The 22427-nt window shown below is 53.3% G+C and overlaps 9 protein-coding genes across 9 annotated transcripts; 5 read left to right on the forward strand and 4 right to left on the reverse strand.

The window, feature by feature from the left end:
* Window positions 1-880: 880 nt before the first annotated feature.
* On the forward strand, window positions 881-1562 carry SMAC4_07140 (uncharacterized protein; the record flags this gene model as incomplete). The annotated part of the gene is made up of 1 exon (XM_003347236.2): window positions 881-1562. The coding sequence occupies one exon, from the start codon at window positions 881-883 to the stop codon at window positions 1229-1231; it is 351 nt and encodes a 116-aa protein (XP_003347284.1). The 3' UTR covers window positions 1232-1562.
* A 1535-nt stretch (window positions 1563-3097) lies between these two features.
* Window positions 3098-3532, forward strand: SMAC4_13424 (uncharacterized protein; the record flags this gene model as incomplete). Its single annotated transcript, XM_066091405.1, has 1 exon — window positions 3098-3532. The coding sequence occupies one exon, from the start codon at window positions 3098-3100 to the stop codon at window positions 3530-3532; it is 435 nt and encodes a 144-aa protein (XP_065946349.1).
* Window positions 3533-4348: 816 nt separating this feature from the next.
* On the forward strand, window positions 4349-5835 carry SMAC4_07141 (uncharacterized protein; the record flags this gene model as incomplete). The annotated part of the gene is made up of 3 exons (XM_066090576.1): window positions 4349-4440; window positions 4505-4824; window positions 4886-5835. 3 exons carry the CDS (start codon window positions 4349-4351, stop codon window positions 5833-5835), a joined length of 1362 nt encoding a protein of 453 aa, XP_065946350.1.
* A 241-nt stretch (window positions 5836-6076) lies between these two features.
* Window positions 6077-6577, reverse strand: SMAC4_07142 (uncharacterized protein; the record flags this gene model as incomplete). The annotated part of the gene is made up of 1 exon (XM_003347238.2): window positions 6077-6577. The coding sequence occupies one exon, from the start codon at window positions 6575-6577 to the stop codon at window positions 6077-6079; it is 501 nt and encodes a 166-aa protein (XP_003347286.2).
* Window positions 6578-7700: 1123 nt separating this feature from the next.
* On the reverse strand, window positions 7701-11822 carry SMAC4_07143 (uncharacterized protein). The gene is made up of 3 exons (XM_003347240.2): window positions 11116-11822; window positions 11016-11062; window positions 7701-10964 (listed from the first exon to the last, which is right to left on the reverse strand). The coding sequence occupies exons 1-3, from the start codon at window positions 11246-11248 to the stop codon at window positions 7815-7817; spliced, it is 3330 nt and encodes a 1109-aa protein (XP_003347288.2). The 5' UTR covers window positions 11249-11822; the 3' UTR covers window positions 7701-7814.
* A 1929-nt stretch (window positions 11823-13751) lies between these two features.
* Window positions 13752-15401, forward strand: SMAC4_07145 (uncharacterized protein; the record flags this gene model as incomplete). The annotated part of the gene is made up of 1 exon (XM_003347241.1): window positions 13752-15401. One exon carries the CDS (start codon window positions 13752-13754, stop codon window positions 15399-15401), a length of 1650 nt encoding a protein of 549 aa, XP_003347289.1.
* An 855-nt stretch (window positions 15402-16256) lies between these two features.
* SMAC4_13425 (uncharacterized protein) lies at window positions 16257-18038 on the reverse strand. The gene is made up of 2 exons (XM_066091406.1): window positions 17628-18038; window positions 16257-17543 (listed from the first exon to the last, which is right to left on the reverse strand). Exons 1-2 carry the CDS (start codon window positions 17847-17849, stop codon window positions 17499-17501), a joined length of 267 nt encoding a protein of 88 aa, XP_065946351.1. The 5' UTR covers window positions 17850-18038; the 3' UTR covers window positions 16257-17498.
* Window positions 18039-18775: 737 nt separating this feature from the next.
* On the forward strand, window positions 18776-20001 carry SMAC4_07147 (uncharacterized protein; the record flags this gene model as incomplete). Its single annotated transcript, XM_003347243.1, has 2 exons — window positions 18776-19503; window positions 19608-20001. 2 exons carry the CDS (start codon window positions 18776-18778, stop codon window positions 19999-20001), a joined length of 1122 nt encoding a protein of 373 aa, XP_003347291.1.
* A 157-nt stretch (window positions 20002-20158) lies between these two features.
* SMAC4_07148 (uncharacterized protein) lies at window positions 20159-21192 on the reverse strand (the record flags this gene model as incomplete). Its single annotated transcript, XM_003347244.2, has 1 exon — window positions 20159-21192. Exon 1 carries the CDS (start codon window positions 20942-20944, stop codon window positions 20159-20161), a length of 786 nt encoding a protein of 261 aa, XP_003347292.2. The 5' UTR covers window positions 20945-21192.
* Window positions 21193-22427: the final 1235 nt, after the last annotated feature.

Below are 22427 nucleotides of genomic sequence, written 5' to 3' on the forward strand. Positions count from 1 at the left end.
CCAAGTCCTTACATTAGAAGACACCTTCGAAGAGGATAAGGCCCAAAATGGGAAAGCGTAGCTGGGCTGCATGCCGTGAATTAAAGGGGATGTGTAGGAAAGTCTTCGAGTATAGTTGGCTTCCCTCCAGCATAGACCCGAATGTAACTGGCAGTGCGATGCTACCCAGGCATGGACACTACTGGAGGATAGCACGGGCACGAACATATCTTGGACCTCATCACTAACACACGGAAAGTGTGTTACAAGACCTTCGATCATCAGTCTTGGGGCTGTGACATCAAGCACTGCATCTAGCCTATATGCCCTATCCATTACCCCAGCCAAGGAACCCAGCCCTGCGAGCGTATTGGACTTTAACCGGTAGGAAGAAGATGCAGTTTGTCAGTATCCAGTAACCACCGATAGACATCGCATGACTGTTCTGTCGTTGTCAATCGCATGTGAGCGGAGAGGGCTCAATCCTGGTGAAGCAGATGCAACTCATCTTTTGGCCCCATTAGTTCGTATACCCTGCGGCCGAATACTTCGCAGAAACGGGCGGCTGTGCCGTTCTTTGTTTACTTGTCCCTAGATAATACACGTGCCACGCTTCTACTCCCCAGTTGCTCCCGGAGGTCATGTGGTTCAGCCAGGGGCTTGAGGTTGTTTCCCGCCAACAAACACGGCCCAGCGGCTGCTGGACGATTATAGTGCTGTATTTTATGGGCTGGACGTCCCGGGATCAACCACAACCCATTTAATCCTTTCATTTGCATTCAAGGTACAATTAGCAACCTCCGCCTTCTGCCATCACGAATCCTCAGCTCGAGGAAAGACTGCCATCTCTCATTCAATTCCAAGCCACGGACAGATATGTTGACAAAACTGTGATTCTGCAATGCAATCGAGACTAACACCAAGACCAGATCTTCAAAGATTGGTCATCACCACCCAAAATGTCCGTCAACCGCACCTGCAACCGCGATGCCCTCCCAACCTCAGCAACATCCCCGGTCTACCCATGGATTGCAGCGTCTGGGTCATCCCCAACTGGAACGAATCCTTCGTAGGAATGACCAAGTGCTGCTCTCCCAACGAGGTGCATGTCAGTGGCGCGGACGGATTCGAAGGGTGCGTTTTGTGGTGTTTGATTCCGGACTCGATTCTTAAAGACAAAGACGGAAAGACGGGCGAGGAGGATGATGTTCTTTCCGATATGGGCAATTGTGTGCAGAACAAGGGTGGCTAGGATTCGAGCTATATCAGAGGTGGGCAGGCAAAGGATAACGCGGCGGAGAGTTCCAAGGTAGCAAAGACGACGTTGCTTGGGGTGGGCGTTGGGGCGTTGTTGGCCGTTGGGTTGCTAGTTGTTGTTGTTGTTGTTATTTTTAACGTCTACTTCCGCCTCCCGTAGGGCATGAGACGTGCCGCACCGGTGAGTCTAGCATACAATATTAAGAGCAATGCCCTAACTGTCCACCAAAACCATTGATCCGAGGGCAAACCGAGGCCTATTGCCAGTATATATCATGTGTTGCCCATAGCGTAAACGCGGCCCAACACTTAAAATCGAATCGCCCAGTGGGCGAAAAAAGTACCGTTGGGTTGCTAGTGTAGTAGCGTGCGGGAAGGTTGTTAGTGTAGTAGCGTGCGGGAAGGTTGTGATTTTGGTGTGACTGGGCGCACACGCATTTCTGTGCTCGCTTTTGACTGGAAAAATACGTAGATTGTGCACGAGAGGGAGAAGGTCGAGATTAAGGTGTGGGAAGGGTGCACGCATTTTTGTACTCGCTTCTAAGCGGGAAAATACGTACTTTATTTTAGCGTCCACGAATCTCCGTACCTGCATGTATATACAATACTTTAGTGTACACGGAATTGTATGCACGACTTTAAGTGCTATTGATTTCTAAAGTACGTACTCGAAGTACTATACTTTAACGTGCACGGAGTTGCGTACACGCCTTCAATTAGAAAAATTCGTAGGTCGTGCTCGATTTGTAAAAGTGACATGTACACACATTCAGACTGCTACGTTTCTTCTTTCTTTCACCCAATCAATTCCTTTTTTAATCTTCATTCCTTCTATTGTTACTCAACTTCTATCCTCACGCGCAAAGCGGCTATAAAGAATTGTATACACATTGGAGCAAAGTCGACACTAACATCAACACATGTTTGGCGACACAAAGTCAACATCACTGGAATCACGGGCATCCGAACATTACAACAGGTCAGCATCACATTAGATTGATTGCCTACTAAACGCTAGTCTCGACTAGACATTGTTATCCTCCCACTTCGTCGAAAGGCGCTCAGTTTTGAAGTCAAGAAGGGGCGCATTGAGGCTGTGAGTTATCGTGCGGCTCACCATCGGCCTTTGACACAGCTGAGATATCTGTAGCAACTGGGCCAACTGGGGCAGCAGAGGAAGCCGCTGCAGTTTGAACAGCATCGACAGACACGGCGGTTCAGGTTGGTTTGCCGGATTGACAGCTGGCAACCACCCACTAAACTCTCGCCATAACGTCAGATGAGTCAAACGACTTTGGGTATCCTATCTACCTTCCCTTTATTTCGATGTAACGAGATACTAGTAGACCAAAACGGCCCGAGGCTTTTCGTTCTGTTCTTAATGGGCCGCCTCTTTCAGCCTGTATGGCTGTTGTCCGGAGTGTGCGCCAAGATCGGTCATGACGACCAACCTTGGAGTTTAATGGCGCCATGTTAGTGCTTGTGGCCCACAATGGCAGAATATAGTGGGATGCACTATCACTTACACATTTCCTCCCGTCTACGTCAGGACGAACGGTAGCACACGGCCAACAATGCGTACCTCTTGGCAGACGGGAGCCAGGCACCTGCCGCACCTGCCATTCACCTCCACTGCCTGCCCCACTCGTGCCCTGGCTTGCCCACCGTTCGTCTAGACCCAGACCTTCCACCTCTCTCTCCTCCTCTCTTCTTTGCGATCTCACAAGCCACACTACCACACCAACACATCTGCGCACCTGCAATCCGCATCAGCATGGAGAATACGTTGGGTCATTCGGAGTGCGCGCTTTCAGTGGAACCCATCCTACAGCGACCTCTCGTCGGGCCAGAGCAAAAGCTCATGATCCAGGCGCTGACAGGACGGTATTCGTCCAACTTTGGCCTCGCCCTGACTCTTTCTGCTGTTATGGACCTCAGCGTCAAAGACAGGAGAGTGGTGTTGCAGAGCACCCCGGCCTCGCTGGCCGATGATGTGGAAGATGGTAAGAACCAATACGCTGTGCTCGTCAATGCGATCCCCTCTGGCCTGCGCGACTCCTTGATTCAAGGGACACTGGCATACGATTGCGTCAAAAACGCAAGCAGGGACGCCTACGAGCTCCATGATCGAGTGTATGTATGGAAAATGTCGAGTAAATGTGTACGGATTGTGCAAGCTCTATTGATTCTCTTGCTACTACTTGGTAGTAGTCTCTGTCCCCCCAGTGATGACCGATGTGAACGTGAACTCTGTGACATTGGCTGTGTGGTATGCGGACACACTGATGATCCGTAGCCTTCGAGACGTAATACCTCGTGCCAAAGATTTGTGTGGTTCGCCATTGACAAGGGACCCATCATGCCGTAGCCTTCGATGCCCCAAACTGGTTGTAATAAAGGTATCCTGCCCGATTCGCCTTCGAGTATGGACCTATCGTGTTTGTGTATTGTCGCGTTACTTCGATTGTCCGTAGCCTGGGCCTTTTTGACTCCATGTCGGACGTGGAAGATTTCGGGGTTTCGCTTCGTGGGAGATGTAGATGTGTCGCGTTGATCGATGGCCAATTTGCCCGTGGGTCTCAGCCTTGAACAAGGTATCTAGTGTTAGCCGTTGTTTATAATACGCTTCTATTGTGTAAGAATGTTATTTGAATCTACCCAGCTCCCCGGGAAAACAATACGCGGGCCGTAGGTTGTAAGTGTAGAGGCAGACGTAGGTATTCCGGCGCCGGCAGGGATCGATAGTTGGCACAGGTAACGTTCGAGAGACGCGAAGTCATCGATGGGTTTCAGCCCTGGGGGAGCAGCGATAGTTCATCGTTTCCACCCGGTCCTTCGTAGCGGGTTCAAATGCAATATTGCCCGGGTACAAACAGGCGAGGTTGGTACGAGATGTCGAGTAGAAAGTTGTTGTCTACAGAAGGGGCGGGAGCTGCAGCGCTCTGGCCTGGTGGTGGGTTTTGTACCCGGTCCCGAACCTCACCACAGCTTCCGCGACTGCCTACCTAGTGATAGAAGTGGAAGGTGCGCCCCCTCTAAGGTACCTCCAAGATCAGTACCTTGGCTCCCTTCCTTTCTTCCTTCTGGGATGGATCTCTGAGCTGGGCAACCAATGGAACGTGTTGGAAGTCCCGTCTGTTTGTTGCCTCTACCACCAATTCACTGGTCTTACCCATTCACCACGGCGGCACTCCCGTCCCTTCCGTATATTTGTGCTGCCTTGTTTTTCTTCCTCCTCCTCTTCCTCTTCGTTATCGTCTTTTCCCAGCCCAGCCCACAACACCTACCCCGCTTACCTACCTCCACGCGACAACAACAACAACAACAACGGCAACAGCAATCTCGAGAGCGGCATCACAATGGATGCGCCTAGCACGCCACTGGACGCTCGTATACGTCGCGCCTGTATCATCGAAGTCATCAAAGAAGTCGAGAAATATGCGCATCTTGACGAGTCTTTGATTCGTCGCATGATCGAGGATGTTTTTACCCTTCAGGTACACGAGGAGCTCTGGAAAAACGAGTACGGATCCGTCTGTCCCAATGTCCGCAATTGGGCGATTGACCTTCGTCTTGTCAAATGGTTTGGTAAGTTCATGTTGTATACTTGCTACCCATGTCATTTACTAACCCGCCACGCATCGCGCAGTTAACCACCAGGCGAGCCAGTTCGTGCACAACTTCCCGCGCCCCGCTCCTTCTGCAAATGTTTCGCCCGAGTATGCAGCCTTCCTCCGGACAAAGATCCGAGAGTGCGACGGTGCCTTTTTTGTGCCTGATGAGGCTACGTGGCGCGAGCTGAGACCCAAAGCCAGCCAGAGCCACCCAGGCGTTTATGGCTTCTTCCATATCGTTCTGTCTAGAGACCATGCCCCGGCCGGCAAGGCCTGGAACAAGCTCGAGGCTCAGGGTCAAGACGAATATTTGGTCAACCATGGGCTTGTACGCATCCGCATTTGGCGCGACGTGTCCCAGAATGCTGTTGTCTACCAGTTGATGTGCAGCACAAAGAACCCCTCGGCTAGTGGTCTAGTCAAGCCTGTCCTGGGTCAAGTTTGGCTCAACCTCGTCATGTGGGCTTGCGACGTCCTCCTGCTGTCTCACGAGCCAGCGATGCAGCTCGGCTACCCTGCCTGGTTGAAAGACCATGCGGTCAAAGGGGGTATCACCAATTTGTCTCCTGACAAAGAGGCAGTGTTAGTGGACATCTCCGAATACGCACGCATGGTGGCCACGTTCAAGGCCGCGCTTCCTCAGGCTGAGCGTCTCCTTGCCGATATGTCCCTGGATGATGACAATTGCCAGCTAGCGATGACTCGTTGTCAAGCGTTGGCCCCCGGCATCCTTTCCCGGTACTCTCAGCTAATTTTCTGGGCTGCTTTTCACCGTATCCGTCCTCTCGACCCCTATCTTCTTGATCAATATCCTCGGCAGGGTCTGGCCATGACAACAAAGGCCCTTAAAGAGTTGATCCCCAACTTTTGTGTCTGGAAGGGACGTCAGTATGCTGAGCATTGGATTGAGCAAAATCCTCTATCCCTGCCGCCTACGATGCTTCATGAGACGGCTCAAGAAGTTTTGACCGACATGGCGGTTTGATTAAATTCCCGCCTGGGCTTCATGTTGTTGTACGGTTTGTTGGACATCACACCAACATTCGGCTAATTAAGCTTTGGGATTCTATGAAAATTTGTGGTCTTAAGGGTTGGCAAAGGGGTGTGCGTGTACAATCTGGGCAGCCGAACACGAAAGCTCCTTGCCGTCTACTTTAACACCAATTCTCTTTTGTTCCTTTCTTCCTTCAATATCCAGTATTTTCCTTATGTATCAGGACTGAACCTCAAGCGAGCAGTCCAAAAACCAATAAAGCCCAAACCCCCACCGCCAACAAAGTTGGTCCCTTTGATCCCGCCGCCTTTGAACTCGCCGCCGCGTTATCCCTCACCACATGCGCGCCCGCAATATACACCCCCGGATTCTTATTGGCAAACTCCCCCTTCTCCCAAACACAGTACCCCATGGCACTCCTGACAGCATTCTCATACATGTCGTCGTCGTCGTCGTCGTCGTCGTCCTCCTGCTCCTCCTTGTTGTGGTTCTCACGTTTATTCACAGCACCAGAGTTCCCATCCTTTCCGAGGATGTGATCGGGGATCAAGCACCACAAGACACACCCCTCGTAGTCGCCCTTGCCGGCGATGTGGACCTCGTTGGGGCTGCAGCATTGCTTCATGCCCACCAGGGACTGGTTCCAGTAGGGAATGTAGAAGTGGCTGCGGTCTAGGGGGGCACCGGGGATGGGCTCGGGCATGGCATCGTGTTTGCAGGTGCGGTGGGACATTTTGATTTTGAGCTGGGTTGTTGGGGTTGTTAGTCTGGACGCTTGGTGGGAGGAAGGTTGGGCCTGATGTACTTACAGGCCCTTCTTGGTTGAAGGACAAAGGTAGTGATTCGTGGGCTGTCTCGAGTGCCGGTGAAGCAGTCAAGGATGGAAGTTTGGAGTGTTCACTGGATTAGAGAGGTGAAAAAATGAATCTAGCTTGGATGAAGATCGATGGATTGATGGGTGAGTTTGTGGAGGAGAAGATCAAGAAGGGCAAAAGACCCAGCTTAATACCCCCCTCCCAAAGAATGAGAAACTTTGGTGCCCGTGCAATTCTACGTAGGGTACATGTGGCCATCTGTGGATGTCATGACGGGACCAAATCCGTGCAAGTAAGTTTTGGTGAAATACCGATACCGTGGATCGGGCCTCGAAGCTGCATCTGCCCATGTGCAGCATGTAATCTTGTTTGGTAAACAGGAAGCATAAACATTACAGCAGGGGCAAATCCGTAGGAAAATGGAAGATACCGTAGAATGCCGCTCAAGCATCATGTGAATTGTTCGTGCTGTGATCAAGAGACTTCCGTTTTCAAGACCACTGCAGTGAGCGGGCCTCCCCTTGGTGGTGTCGACAACTGCAGTAGATGACCAAGACACTCCTCAAACCATCGCTTCTTCCCTTAATTTGACCGTCAAGAAACAAGCACTTTCCAAGCTCAGCTCTTCCAGCTTCTGTTTCTCATGCATAGTTGCATACCTACATGCGGTTGCTACTTGCCTTGCAAAAAGTCCAGTCTCTACGTGGGAGTCTCGCATGCGTCTGCAGACCGTACTGCAGTGCCTACTGCCTTATCGCCAATTTTCCAACCGCGGAAGCCACATCGTGGGGAGCTAGCTGTCTGTACGACTGGCATTTCGCAGGAATGGTGGACGGCACTGCAATGTCATTTCGACTGCAGTTGACTACCTTAGGTTTCCTTGCCCTGAGGAAGGATTTGCCACGCACTCCAAATTCACAAGGACAGTTTTCGAATCCAGACCGAAGATGGTAGCTGAAAATCCAGTCCAAAGCAACGGCGGATTTCGAAGCAAGATTCATCGATCCAACACCCAACGAGCAGCCGACGTTTGCATGCGTACTCGAGGACCAGTTTTGATCAAGAACAAGTGAAATTCAAAAAGGTCTATCCAATGCCTGCTTTCTATCGAATCCTTACCAATTCCAACCCGCCCTTTCCTTAGGTAGACAACGCTCAATCAAAAACATCAGTAGCATACCTCTCATTCCTGACACCCTCAAACCACTTCAGCGCCCTCTCCTCACTAACCTCCACCTCCTCCACCTTCAGCCCCTGCAACTTCAACCCCTCCACCAGTCCCTCCAACCCATCCAGCTCTCCCTTCTCCCTCGCCTCAACAATCCTCTTCTGTCTCTCCACCGCAATCTTGATAATCGTATTCTTGACACTCTCCCCCACCTCCCTTGATCCACAAACATACACCTTCGCTCCGCGATCCCACAATCCCAACAATTCCTCGCGATCCTCCCAGATGCGATCCCCGACGTACTTGCATCCCTTCGTCTCTTCGTTGTCGACATCCCGCGAAAAGGCGCGACGCACGGATACCGCGCCCATGGCTTCCCACTTGTTGAATTCCTCGCGATACAAATCGTCTTGCTGCGGGTGGCGGCAGCCATAAAACAAAACGGCGGGAGCGAGGTTGCGGCCGGCACCGATTTGCGCGGCGCGCTCTTGCACGAAGCCGCGGAAGGGAGCGAGGCCCGAGCCGGCGGCTACCATGATCAGGGGCGTCTTGTCGGCGTCGACGGGGAGGTGGAAGGCCTTGTGCGAGGGGCGGACGGAGACGTTCAGCTTGTCGCCGGCTTCGAGGGAGGCGAGGTAGGAGGTGGCTACGCCGACGTGCTTCTTGTCGGGGTTGGAGAGGGAGGGGGTCTCGAGGACGGAGTAGGTGAGTGTTACGTGGGAGGGGTTCCAGAGGGGAGAAGAGGAGATGGAGTATTGGCGGACACGCATAGGCGGCAACAAAGAGAGGAAGGAGGAAAAGGGGAGGGGGATGGAGGGGTATCGCTCGAGAAGGTCGAGGATGGAAACGCGGCGAGAGGTGATCTTCTCAGTGTATTCGGGTCCTGCCAACGAGCGGAGGGTGGCCTTGGTCTCGGCATCTTCATCGGTGCAGGCTTCGGCCAGAGCGAGGATGTTCTTCTTGGTGGCCGGCTGGGAGAGCTCGACGTAGGCTCCCAAGACGTCAACAACAGCAACGGGCACACCGGTGGGCAGGGTGGTCTGGCGGGAAGCTGCGATGGTGATGTTGGTATCCCAGGCCAACTGGAAGCGGCGCATGACGCGGTTCACCGTCTCCTTGGGGTTGATGGGCAGGACGGCCAGGTAATCGCCAGTGCGGTAAGCACCGGATTCGGACGAGAGCTGGATCTCGATGTGGCGCTTGGGAGGAGCACCAGGGGCGGTGATGGTCTTGGCATCGACGACCACAGCCTCCTGAACATCTTGACGCAAAGTGGAAGAGCGGGGCTTGGAGAAGTTGACAGTGATGCCAGACTGGAACAAAGCCTCGGAGGGATCATCCTCCTTCTTGCTGACCTCGTACTTCTCTTCCATGGCAGGCCAGAACACTTCGTCCTCCCATTGCTCGAAATCGGTAAACATCTCGCCCTTGGCGGCGTCGGCAAGACCCATAGAGCAGATACGGTCACCACCGCGGTCAGCAACGGTGTTATCGACAAGCTTGGGAATGCGATGGAAGGTCTGCGCCCAGTCGTGGTGACCGCAGCCAAAGACAGCATATTGGACACCCTCCAACTCGTTACCAGCCAAGCTCTCGAGCCAGCCAACGAACAAAGCAGCGTTATCAGGGGGCTGACCCTCGTAGGAGGCAGTGATGAAGATGACCGGTCTATCCTTGGGCAAGTTCTGGTTGGCGGCATCCAACGAGTCGAGGACAGTAGCCGTGAAACCGTGCGCCTCAGCGTCGGAAGCCAGGCGCTGAGCAAAGGTCTCGCAAGTACCAGTATTGGAACCATAGTAGATGCTGATAGGCTTGCCCTCTCCGCTCTTCTTGGGCTGTCCAGAGGATTGAGTCTGAGCAGGCTTGGGAGCAATGAGCTCACCCGACAGACGACGCTCCAAGTCCAGGGCAGACATTCCATCACGGAGCATGGCGCGCATGTAGAAGCCCTTGGGCTTGGTGGTAAGCGTCTGCTTGTACTGGAGGGTATAGTTGGGGTCCTCGGGCATAAAGTTGAAGTTCTGCAAGCAGACAGCCATGACCAGCAAGGCCTCCTGCCAGGCGAACGGACGACCGATGCAGGCGCGCATGCCGTTGCCAAATGGCTTCCAGAAATCGGGGAACTCCTTGTTCAAGCGCTCAAAGTTGTCGTCCAGCATGCGCTCGGGCATGAAGTCGTTGGCTGTGTCGCCGTAGACAGCCGGGTCCATGTGGGACTTGGCAAACAAGAGAGCAAAGGGCTGCCCCTTGGGAATCTCGTACTTGCCGCCGATGATGGTGTCCTCCTTGGACTCGACGCCGATCATGGGGATGGTCGGAGAGAGACGGAGGGTCTCACGCAAGACGGCAGCGATGTAGGGCAGCTTGTTCATGTGCTCGAGCTTGATGGGGCCCTTGCCGCACACGTCGTCGACTTCCTTTTGGGCGCGGCGGTAGGTCTCGGGGTTCTTGAGCATCTGGTAGAAGGCGAAGCTGAGAAGACCCGAGGTGGTCTCGTGGCCGGCGATGAGGAAAGTGATGAGGTTGTCGATGATGCTGTCGTCGCTCAGCTTCTGGCCCGTCTTGGGGTCGACGCCGTCCAACATGGCCGTCAACAAATCCTTGCGCTCTGAGGGGTGTTCCTTGCGGGACTTGAGCACGCCCTCGGCTGTTTCGCGGAGAACCTTGATGTCCTCGTGGAACTTGCGGTCGACCTTGGTGTACATGAACCCGGGAAGGGGCGGGCGTCTGGAACGGGTGCCGGACTCGACAAGGAAGTTGCCCATGGCGTCGACAAAGGGGTGCATCTCGTCGTGGTAATACGAGTTGAAACGGTAGTCCATGGAGCACAGGGCGATGGTGTCGAGGGTCAGGCGGGTGAAGTCGTCGGTGACCTTGATGGCTTCGCTGGAGCCGTGGCGGGCCCACTTGAGGGCGAGCTGGCTGGCGATCTCGTGCATCTCAGGGAACATGTTTTGGATGGCCATGGGACCGAAGGCGGGCATGAGGATTCTGTGGGCGATGCCCCAATTGGGCTCCTCATTGCGGGCGGTGAAGAGACCATCGTGGACGCCGTGACGGACTTCCTGCAGGGCGGAGCTGACGGTCTTTTGGAACCTCTTTTCGTCACACAGCTCGTGGATGAGAGCTTGGGAGGTCTGTTGACGTTAGATGTGTACGAAGACGTTGTGGGGAGTAATGAGACCTACCACAAAGACTACATTGCGGCCGGGAAAGTTGAGACGAAAGATTTCGCCTGTTGATGTTAGCGGGGTGTCATGATTAAGATATGGTGATTGTGGTACTCACCATATTGATTGGCAAAGTTGATCATGGACCCAAGCGGGAACTCGGTGTCAATGTCAAAGGCGTTGCCCACCAGGGGCAGCCCGGGCGGACCAGGGATGGGGACTGTTTCCGGTTTTGTTTCGTCTGAAGACATGATGAAGATGTGATGTGTTGAAGAGTGATTACACGCCTGGTGCAAAGGGGGGATCCCGGATGTTAAGTACACAATTAAGGATTGACGGAACTATGGGGCCGTTTTCGTGGACTAAGTGAGACAGCGAACAAAGAAAGAAGGTGTCGTATTTGGTCGATGGCGGCTCTCGGCGTGGTGGAGAAGAAAGTGAAATTCTGGGCCCGGACCGGCTCTAAAATGCGTGCGGTGAGCTGTGAGGTGTCTTGGGGGTCGGAGTATTGTACACCGTCTGTTGAGCCTCGGTGAAACAGAAAGGAGGCTATGAAGTGATGCTGTAGGTGGGTGTTGTGTGATACTGACTGACCTCTCTTCAAGATGCAGTTTGGAGGGTGGGAGGATGGAACAAAGCCTTTATACGGAGACCATCCATCACCAGGGAGATCCGGACGATGGACAACGATCATGACGTTGAAACGCATTGCGACAGGTCAATCCTTGTCCAGTCAGAGAACCTCCTTTCAAAGGCCTCTCGTTCGCTCGCTGTCAAGGATCCTCTTGGCAGGTCCTCCACTTTGATGGTTGAACTGGTTTCGTTGCGTGTCATTGCAGCCTGTCGTAGCAGTCGATGAGTTGATCGGTAATCCACCCGGCCTCGCTTGTCTCCGAAGTACAAGTGGAAAGCGGTCATTGCGCATTGCTCTTGGGTCCGACAATGTTTCCATCGGAGAATTCACCTCGTTAGGTAATGTTTTGGACCCCTTTTCTTGAGACTGTCGCAATCGATCGAAGCCATTCCCGTCTTGAATGAGGTGGTCCAGGGGGGGGGGGGAATGTGGAAAGGTGGAAAAAGTGGCCAATGTCACCACTCACCAGGAGATGACAGACGGTGGGATGAACCCCTGTAATAAGTACCGATAAGACCTGAACCTCGGCGCAATCGATTTTGTGATTTTGTGTTTTCCTCTACAATCGACTTGTTGTATTTCGATATTTCCCGTCCGCCACAAAAGTTCCCCTCTCCTTTCAGCTATGCCATCATCCCGCTCATCCCGAATTCTTGCCGTTTTTCGTTACCTAAGCACCCGCGACCGTGACAAGGATGATCAAGGCCAAGGGGACGGCAAGGCGGGACTGTCACCAAGTGTCCGCCGATAGTTCGCGGCTTTTGACTGCAGCGGTCATTGGTCGCTGGTAGGGAGAAATGCGCTGAAACGACGGGTTCAATGCCCTCCGTAGCGTTCCCGTAGGGCATTTCTGGGCGCTGCATGGATTCATCATGGAACACCAAGGGACATGGAAACGTGCAAAAGTCCGGTCGAGGCTGTAAATTTCCGTGCTTGACGAAGATGGAAGAATGATAAGGCAGCCTGGCTACGTTACAACAACCCTCCATTATCAATTCGACCGGTTGGTTGGGATACCGGATCTCAGGTACCACCGGCGGTATTAACCTAGATCCACGGGACTTGTTGGCCGGTCGTGGTGGTGTCGTGAGGGCATCAAAGCAAGGTCATTATCCCAGGTTGTCGTTTACGTTGGGTCAGTTGAGAACATCAACGTCGACGGATGCGACCGGCCACCTCCAGGTGTGGTGTCGAGTGGTGCTGTGCTATCCAAACAAGGCAACCATCCCACTGTAACAAAAGGAGTCCGAGTTGTTCGTCACCGGTCACCACAGCAGTTAGCGCTTTTTCGTCAGTTGGCTTGTCTCGCATAGTCCGTGGCCTCGGTATAATAAAGATGAAAATAGACTCTCGCACGAACCAGGACGGATATGGCGGTGTCTGTTGTTGTTCACCGATGGTAGTGTTGTTCTGTCGTGCGTGTTTGGCGACGGACCGGAATTATCGATTGCGGTTGCTGACGGACCGGACTTCTTGTTTACTTTCCGCTGCCGGCTCTTTTTCCGCCCGACCCCCGACAGAACCTTGATGGCTCCGTGTGTCTTTGTGCATGATAACGGTTTAGATTACAGTGTACTGCCAAGGCCTTATCGCTATCATGTTGCAGACCGTCCTTGGCATGTCTCACACTGAGCCCTAACCCCAAGCAGCACTTGCCCCTGAAAACGGCTTGATGCCATCGCCATTCAGCTCCCGAGGACAATGAAGGGATTCGCCGTTGTTTGTCCATTTCCGGCTGTATACGGTTACACGAAAGCGTAAACAAAGCGCCCAAATCCAGTTCGTATGCAGCACAGAGTTTGAGCCTTGTTTGCCTCGACCCTTTCATTTGAACTCGCAGTGTCTCCCGTCCGGCGGAGGCAGCGTATCGACGCCCACCCAACAACACGCCGACTGGACCAGTTCACCGGCTTCTCATCTGAACTGACCATTCCCTCACCTGTTCAAGTTGGACGTTCACAACACCAACAACACTGAATCACAGAACTCACGCAGAGCCTCGATGACCGGGGAATCGCATCACCGGTCATGGTGCCCGAACCCCATAAAGCCTCTCCGAGAGGCACCTTTGGACAACTTCTAGTGGAAAAATAACAGCAACCGACTGAAATACCAGCAAAATGACTGACAAAATCCACAATCTTTCGACTTGGGACAACGTCGCTCCTCGCACCTACACTGGTCGGGTGATCTGCTTCCCATTTGACGACGAAGCCCGCAAGAACCAGTCAGAGAGCGCCCAGGCTCTCCTGAACTCACTTCGCAATAGTCTCGACGTCCTTGTCAAACAGCGACCTGACTTTGCCGGAAAACTCCATCTCGGAGCGAACCTGACACCCGTCGAGAAACAAAGCGTAGCCAAATACAAGGACGGATACGTCTACCTCCTCACATCATCCAACTACAGGATCTATCTGCGGCCCAAGTACCCGAAGGAGCTCGAGTCCCTTTACAGAAAGGTCACTGCCAGAAACGGCACCGAGGATGTCAAGGCAAAGGGGATCAATTTTGACAAGAACTTTATCGACTACGACACCTTGAAGCGCTCCAAATTCCCCGTCAAACCCTTCATCAACGAGGACTTGACCACCGACCTGATGCTCGAGGAAGGAAAGGCGCCCATACCCGTTGTGGAAGTCGAAGTCATCTTCCTCAACGGCGGTTTCTTCTTCAACCTCCTCATCCACCACACATACTTTGACGGCAAGGCGTATCACAAGTTCCTGGAATGGTTCGCGGCCTGCACTCGCGGACAGAAAGTTCCCCAGTTCCCCACTAGTCCCATGATCAAGCTTCCCTACGAACAGGACCGGTCCCTCGCCGGGAAGAACTTCGAGGACATCCTTCCTTTATGTTCCGATTTCCAGACCTGGCCAAATAACGCCCTCAAAGGTCCAACGCAGCCCATCCAGCCCTATATCCCCAACAGCGAGAGACCAAAGTCCTTCAAAAATGACAGCAAGATCTTCATCTTCAATTTCTCCAAGCTCAAGACCCTCAGCGTCGAGCTTGCGCAACTCCTTCCCGATAAATCTACTGCAAAGCCATCGGCCTATACAACCCTCTGCGCCCTCCTCTGGGCACACACCCTCGTCGCGCGCGAATCCTTCCTCAGGAAAACCTCCGAACAAAGCGAAGCCGCCCTGCACACCCATTTCCTCTCCCACCCGCCCTTCTTCTCAACCCCAGTTGACTGGTCCAGCACCAAGCTTCTCCAGACATACCCCTCCTCCCTCGCCCCTTTTACTGAGTCCTACTTCGGCAACACAGTAACCTGGGCCATTACCACTCTTCCCCCCTCCACCTGTCTTTTGCACGACATAGCATCAGGTTCCAAACCCTCCCTAGCCCTCGTCGCCAGCTCCATCAGCCACTCCATTTCCCAAATCTCCCCCTTCCACCTCTTCAACCGCGAAGCCCTCTTCGCTAAAGCCCCCGACATGCGCATGCTCGGATTACCATGGGATAGCCGTATGCCAGCAGAGTGGGGGATGAATAGCTGGGCGGATTTCGGGGCTGATATCCATTGGTCTTTGCCTGGTGTTGCGAGGAGTCCTGATACCTCTACAGAAGGAAAAGGGACATGGACGCTAGCGGATGCGCAGAGAAGGGTGCAGAAGGAGGTGGGTGGTAGTGGAGGGTTGATATTGCCGGCAAAAAGAGCGAGGCCGAGAGAGTGGGAGTGTCAGGTTAGTTTACCGGAGGGGGCGATGAGGGCGTTGGAGGGGGATGAGGTTTTTGGGAGGTATGTGGAGGGGGTTATTGGTTGAGGTGGTGAGGTGATGATTGAGGCTTGGTTCTTGCCGTAAGGGGATAATAGGTTTCGGCGACGTTGGAACACTGACAGGGCTATCATGGAGACAGATAATGGCATTGACGAAGGAGGTAGAGGACACTCCAATCATGGAGGTAAATGGGACTCATTCTGTCCCTGTAAGGATGAATCGCACATCCATCAGAAGGCGTTCAGGACTGGATGATACCAGCATGTGCATCTTGATAGGAGGTTTCAATACAAAAGATCAGAAAGGCATTTCACGGAATAGCATCACAGACAGCATCACAGATAGCGTAGCACGAGACTCAAAGAACAATGGAATGTTTGCCTACAATGACCCGGGGAACGGGGAACTTCACCCGGAACCCCGTGCCGTTAAAAGGTTTATTGTGCCACCAACACCCAATACGGCACCCGTTCACCACCAACCTGCCGTGTCCGAAACAGGGGCTCTGTTCATCTAGCAACACCACAAACCTTGACTCGACCTTGATAGGACCTGAACGGACAAGCAATTCACTGGTATTCGAACACACATTGCGCGTTCGAAAAATCATGGTCCAACGGATATTTAAATCATCCTTCCCTGGAAGATCTGGAACCCGATTTCCCTTCTTGCAACATCATCGACAAAATGAACAACACCAACACCAACAACCACGAGCAAACGCTCAGATCAACCAGGTCCTCGACAAGACTCGCAAACAGGTCCGTTAACAAATCCTCCAACGAGTCCAAAGAGATCTCCGACCACATTAAGTCCAGCAAAACCTCTGGCAAGTCGAGCGAGACCTCCAGCATGTCCAAGAAGACCGACAAGTTCAACAAGGCCGCCGACATGTCCAAAATGACCTCTAACGTTTCCACCACCGCCTCAACCCCCATCCCAAGTGCCGCCGTCACAACCCACCCCCTCGGCCTCTGGAACAACATCGCCCCCCGCACTTACACCCCCCGCGCCCTCTGCTTCCCCTTCTCGCCCTCCGCTCGTCTATCTCCTCTAACCGCAGCCTCCACCCTCCTCTGGTTCCTCCGCATCCAACTCCTACGCATCATCAAAACCCGCCCTTCCTTCGCCGGCAAGTTGCAACTCGGCATCAACCTCTCAGCCGACGAAAAGCGCTCTCTCAAAAAGATGGATGGGAAGTACAACCCCTGGCACGTCTACCTCCAAACCTCGCCAGACTACGAGATCCCCTTGACAGCTCAGTACCCAGCGAACGACGGACTGATGAGAGCAATGTACTCGGACCTTGAAGCACGGTTTGCGCCTACCGAAGTCGAGGGTTGGCACAAGGAGTACATGGATTACGAAAATTTGAGAAGGGCCGAGTTCCCTGTTGGGCCGTTCATTAATCCCTTGTTACACGATTTGAGGACGCTGCGCGAGGGAGGGGAAGCATTGCCTGCTCTTCAGGTTAGGGTGCTACTTCTCAGAGGCGGGTTCATACTGAACATTCTGGGACATCATTCCTTGTTTGATGGAGAAAGTTTTACCCAGATCTTGAATGTTTTGGCGGAACATACGCGGAGTTTGAGTCCCACATGGGAGGGGGTCCCGGGGAGTCATGACCTCGCTCTTGCGCTTCCGAAGATGGAGGAGCCGTGCGAGGAGCTGTTGGCCAAGTGTCCCGAGTACAAAGAGTGGGAGGATCATGAACGAAACGGTCCTACCCACCCCATCTGTCCTAGCCTTCCCGGCCACGAAGGCGAGTCGTCGACTGGTTCCTCCAAGATCTTCGTCTTCACCTTCGCCAAAATTGTCGAGCTCCAGAAGGAAGTCGCGGCTCAGGGCGTGAAATCCGGTATCTACGAGTGTCTGTCCGGTCTCTTGTGGACTTTGACGTACGTCTCTCGTGTCAGGGCTTCTTCCATCGACCCTTCGTCATTCGAGAAGTTCCTCCATGACCATTTCGCTGAGGAGCAACCCGTCTTTTCCACGCCCACAGACTGGATCGCTCGTGTCGCTGCTTTGAAGTCGACCGACCCCGAGGTGGTGGCGTTCAAGGAGCAGATCGCCAAGGACACGAAGGAGTATATGGGTAACAAGATCACTTGGATCAGCACCTGCTTGCCTTCCGCTTCTCTCCTAACCAACGCCGCCGCGAAGGGAGGAGACATGGACTTCGCTGCCCTGGCAGAGATTGTGTCAGCCATCAACAAATCCAGCAGCGATATGGCGGAGGATATGCCCGAGTTCATCACCACCCGCACCAACCTTTTCCAGTCTCTCTCTCAGACTTCCCCGGGTGACGACATCCGCCGCATAGGCCTCTCGTTTGACCCCCGCCAACCCTCCGAATGGCAAATGAATAGCTGGAAGAACTTTGGTGCCGACACCGAATGGCGATTCCCTCCTCTTCCATCTTTGACGCCCCCCTCCAGCCCCATGGTGCCTACCAACACCTTCTCTGAGTCTGCCTCGGAATCTTATAGTCATCGTGAGGTCTTCAATGTTACCAAGCCCGATGCTGTCCGGAGGGTGCAGGCTCGGTATGGTGTTAGCGGAGGATTGTGGTTGCCGGCGAGGAAGGACCAGAAGAAAGAGGTGCTGGTGCAGATTAGTTTGCCGGAGGAGGCGATGGAAGTTTTTGAGGGGTTGATGAAGGAGGGGAAGTGGGTTGAGCGTGTCATTTGATGCGGGATGTCTTGATGATAAGGGATGATGTCTTTTCCTTCAGGAGTTGTTTGGTGGTATTGTACGATTATGTTGGAATGAGATTGTCAAAGGGATTGGAACAGGAAGGGAATTGTGGAATTGGGGGAGAATTTTCGGACTCAGATTGGAACCTCATAGAATTGCTTCGTTGACTGGGGAAGGTACCTAGTAGGTACTCATTTATTCGTTTTCAGCAAAGGTGCAAAGGCCGTAACACCATGGTGGATATCACACCCCCAACAGAATCCAGGTTGTAGAAGCGCACAAAGCGCACGGGGGGGAATTAGTTCGTCGTTGTTAGATTACTTATAGAATCATTCCTTCTTACCTGATACTATCCCATTATTTTCGTTTGGCGCATGCTGCTGATTGTGATTGCTGCAGATCCTCGTATTGTTTCTGGTGACACGACATCCCCGCGGGGCGCTCTCCTGCCACATCGTTGGCTCCGTTGGCTTCATTGGCAATTACTCCTGACGACAACGGACGGGAAGCTGATAAGGGGATGCGAGCTCCCGACTCCCGACGGCAGTCTGAGACTGGCAGTTCCTTTTTCCTTTTACTCGTGGCCTTCGTTCCCGTGAAAATTTTGAGCAAACTTGGACTTGGACCTCCTCGCCGGCATCTGAAATGGATATATCGAGATAATCCAGCATTTGTCTTCAACATCGTATCGAGCCACTCGCTCACCAAACTGAACCACAAAAATGCGGTCAACACTCCTCCTCCCGTTTCTTCCTGCCCTAGCCACGGCCACGACATCCCCCAAACGCGGCCTCATCTTCACTCCCAATAGCAACTGGCCCAAAGATGACCTGATCTGGCTCACGGGCCCCAACAATCTGACCTGGTACCACAACTATCAATCGCTTCCGTCTCCCGAGTCAGACTATGCCTCCCTTTCCCAGAAGCAGATCCAATTCGTGCCGACAATGTGGGGAGGAAACGAGAATGACACCGACTTCCTGGGAAATGTGACCGCCCTGATGGGGGTCGATCTCAGCAAAGAAGACAAAGATGACGACAAAGGCAACAGGAAAGGCGACGGCAAAGGAAAGGACAAAACCAAAAGAGCCGTCGAAAAGCGCGACATCACCCACGTCATGACCTTCAACAAACCCGACCAACCCTTTAACGTCGGGGGTAGCGAAATGGCGCCCCGAGTAGCAGCCAAGGCATGGATCAAGAACATCATACCCCTTCGTCGATTGGGAGTCAAGGTCGGCCTGCCACTTGTTGACAAGCCGCACACGGGAGGGAAGAAACGAGACGATGGGGAGAAATCATGGCTGGACATGTTCTTTGCCAACTGCTCTGGGCTTCTGGATAAGTTGGAGGACGCAGAAGAGAAGACGTGTGGATTCGACTTTGTGTCGGTTTATTCGTTTGGAAGCCTTGAGATGTTGAAGGAGAGGGTGGGGATGTTTGAGAATGCGTGAGTCCTGTTTTCTTTCCTTCGACGTCCGCTTCCCTCAACCCCGTTCCATCTCCGTCCGCTATGCCACTCTTCTAATCTCACCATTAACAAAATGTCCATAGCTTCCCCGGCCTCGACATCTGGATCACCGAATTCGGCTTCCCCTCCGAGACCCTCGAGAACACGCAGGAATTCTACAACCAATCCATTCCCTACCTTGACAGCAAGGAGAGTGTCAAGCGATATGCCTGGTTCGGCGCCTTTCGAAGTATTGTGTCCAACGTCGGGCCCAACCAGGCTTTCTTGGACCCATATGGAAAGTTGACAGATATTGGGAGCTGGTATCTTGGTGGAAACGCGACAGGACGACAGGCATTACCTAGCGATGACTACAAGGGGGATAATGAAAGGTGCACAAAGGACAAGCCGTGTGAAGGGGATGAGAATGGGGTGGGAACATTGCGGCCCGGCGGGTTGATTGTTCTTTTGGTCGTCGTCTCTTTGTTCTTGGTATAGCGGGTCTTTGGGTAATTCGGCTTTGGATAATTCAGCGCATCTGTTCAACGCTCACGCTCCGTATGTGGCCCGGTCCTCTCCGGTGTCATCCAGCCCGCCTCCATCACCCTCTCTCCTCCTCCATCATCACCCTCTTCCATATCCCTCCTCCCACAACCTACTCAGCACAATCCCTATACCAAGCCCCCAACTCCGTCAGTTCCCCTTCATCCCCCAAAAACGCCGCCCACCTTCCCACATTCCCAATTGTCTCCGGCCTCATGGCCCCAAACCACGCATACCTCTCCACCCAATCCAGCGTATCCAAATACTTGCAGCTCTCCCTGCAAAAGTTCTCCACCTCCTCCTTCGGAATCGGATCTTCCTGATTCCAATTCGTGCAAGCAAACTCGGTGATCCACACCGGCTTGTCCGGTCCCAGCTGGTGGTGCGTGCTCCAGATGTAATCATAAAACCCCCCCAGGTTCGCGCCGCCGTACCAATGCAGACAATAAAAATCCACGTCTGAGCCTTGGGACCGAATAGCCTCCATAAATTCCCTCAGCCAAGTTACGCCCTGCGGCGCGGAGCTGATACCTGGTGATCCAGCGCGCACGCCCTGTCTACGCAATGGCTCGATTACACGAAGCCATTCGGCGGCTGCTAGCGCAACGTCCATGTTTGATTGATCAGGTAGTTCGGGCTCGTTGAAACCAAGGATTGTGGGCTGGCCGTTACATTCTGGATCTGGATCGGGGTAGCAGGCGTTTAGATGGCCCGGGAGCTCGTCGATGTAGACGTGGTTCCATTGCATCGGGACGAAGTGGAGAGAGCAGCCAGGGCCGGTACCGGGGGTGAGGCGCGGGGACCAGTTGTAGAGCCAGGAGACTAGGGAGCCGGGCTTGGAGAAGAGGAAGGGAGGGTCGGGGGAGGAGACAGGGAAGGTTAGACCGCGTTTGGACATTTTGCGGACGAGGATTGCTTGGGTGCTGAGATGTTGTGGTGGTGAGGTTGGCGTGGTGAAGTCGGTATTGTGGTTAGGTTGAGCTTAGGGTTGAAGCTGTTGCTGTGATCGAGGTCGAGATCCGGTTATGGCGGGGTTGAAGCCGGCGTCTTGATGGTTGATGTTAATTATGGGATCGAAGTCGGTAGTCGTGAAGCTCAGTCTTAAGAACTGGAGCCAGAAAAGGAAGAAGAAAAAGGGACCTCGCTCAGCCTTAACAGGAGATGAAAGTGGATTCAAGCTGTCGTGATTGTTGACATCCGGATGAGCTGGCGAGGGGTCGGTCACCAAATCGCCGACGGGACTCGGCACAGCGGCTGCGGCACTGCGGCAGTGTCCCGGCAGTGCATTGTAAGCTGCGATAAGATAAGCGCTAAGCGACCTTGGCTCCAGCGGTTGGCGGTCCCCTGATGACGTAGTTTTGGGCGGTGCTGGGCTGGGCGTGTCCACTTCTTTCAGTGGTTCTTGTAGTTAAGGTAGGGTTGGCTATGGGGAAAAGGGGGCGATGAGGTGGTTTTTGGGATGTCGGCTTCTCCTACGTTTCCAAATTAGACCTTCAAAAATCTGTCCGGAAGGCTGGTCATGATCTGCTCCATTGGTTTCTGGGTTAATAGGGCTGTAGCTGTCGTGGCTGCGGAGTTATCGTAGAGTGGCCAGCGACCCCTCGAAGCATCCCGAGCTGGAGCCGATGCATCGCCAACCCGCCAAGGACATGGAACTTCGAAGCGGAAGCAAGAACCGAACCAACTTCCACAGTAACTGAGTTCGTAAATGCCATAGAGGCATGAAAAGAAGAGGGCAGAAGAAAGTTCTTAGTATGCGAGCCATTGTGAATGGCAGAGGATGGGCGATTGAATGTTTGTCTGGGTGGAAAGGGGGACTTGGTCTTCGATACACGTGTTGATGAAGCGATGAAGAAACCCGCTCGCTGTGTAGATATCATCTTTTCATTTCCAGGCTTATGAACCAACCAGTTTCAATCCTGGTTCGAGAAGCCGGACACTGGAATGCGGACAATCAACCTGAAGTAAGGAATGCAGACAATCAACCTGAAGTAAGGAATGCACGTGGCTTGTTTCTGCTCCATGGCCCGTCCTCATGGAATCTCATCCTGCGAATGGCTTCACATTGTCCCAGCCCGTGTGCAAACATTGTTCTTTCCCGCACCTCCCTGACCATAAATTATGCCACAAAATATCATCCCCCATGATTCCCTACCCAAACGGTTTGCATCGAATGTTCAAGAACTATTAGGGAGGTCTTCTAGGCGTTTGGCGTTCTTGCAATTGTCTTTCATCTCTCCGGTTATCTGTGTTGGGCAATCATGTGCCCTTATGGGCCTGGCCCTTTGACATTGATCCTTGAGGGGTAATCGGCCGTCATACAAGAAGCCGGGCCTCGCCTGCAACTGATTTAGTAGCTGAGTCCCTCTTTTCCTCCCCTA

This window comes from Sordaria macrospora, chromosome 3 (genome assembly GCF_033870435.1).
Source record: "Sordaria macrospora chromosome 3, complete sequence".
In the NCBI taxonomy this organism is placed as follows: Eukaryota; Fungi; Ascomycota; class Sordariomycetes; order Sordariales; family Sordariaceae; genus Sordaria; species Sordaria macrospora.

What these genes read in the sequence shown, in the direction of transcription:
- SMAC4_07143 (XM_003347240.2), bottom strand. Translation starts at nt 11,248, where the DNA reads ATGTCTTCAGACGAAACAAAACCGGAAACAGTCCCCATCCCTGGTCCG. An exon ending in CAACTTTGCCAATCAATATG is followed by an intron (nt 11,063 to 11,115) that starts GTGAGTACCACA and finishes TAACATCAACAG; the next exon opens with GCGAAATCTTTCGTCTCAAC. An exon ending in GCCGCAATGTAGTCTTTGTG is followed by an intron (nt 10,965 to 11,015) that starts GTAGGTCTCATT and finishes TAACGTCAACAG; the next exon opens with ACCTCCCAAGCTCTCATCCA.
- SMAC4_13425 (XM_066091406.1), bottom strand. Translation starts at nt 17,849, where the DNA reads ATGACTATAAGATTCCGAGGCAGACTCAGAGAAGGTGTTGGTAGGCAC. An exon ending in TGAGAGAGAGACTGGAAAAG is followed by an intron (nt 17,544 to 17,627) that starts GTTGGTGCGGGT and finishes AATCTCTGCCAG; the next exon opens with GGCAGCGAAGTCCATGTCTC.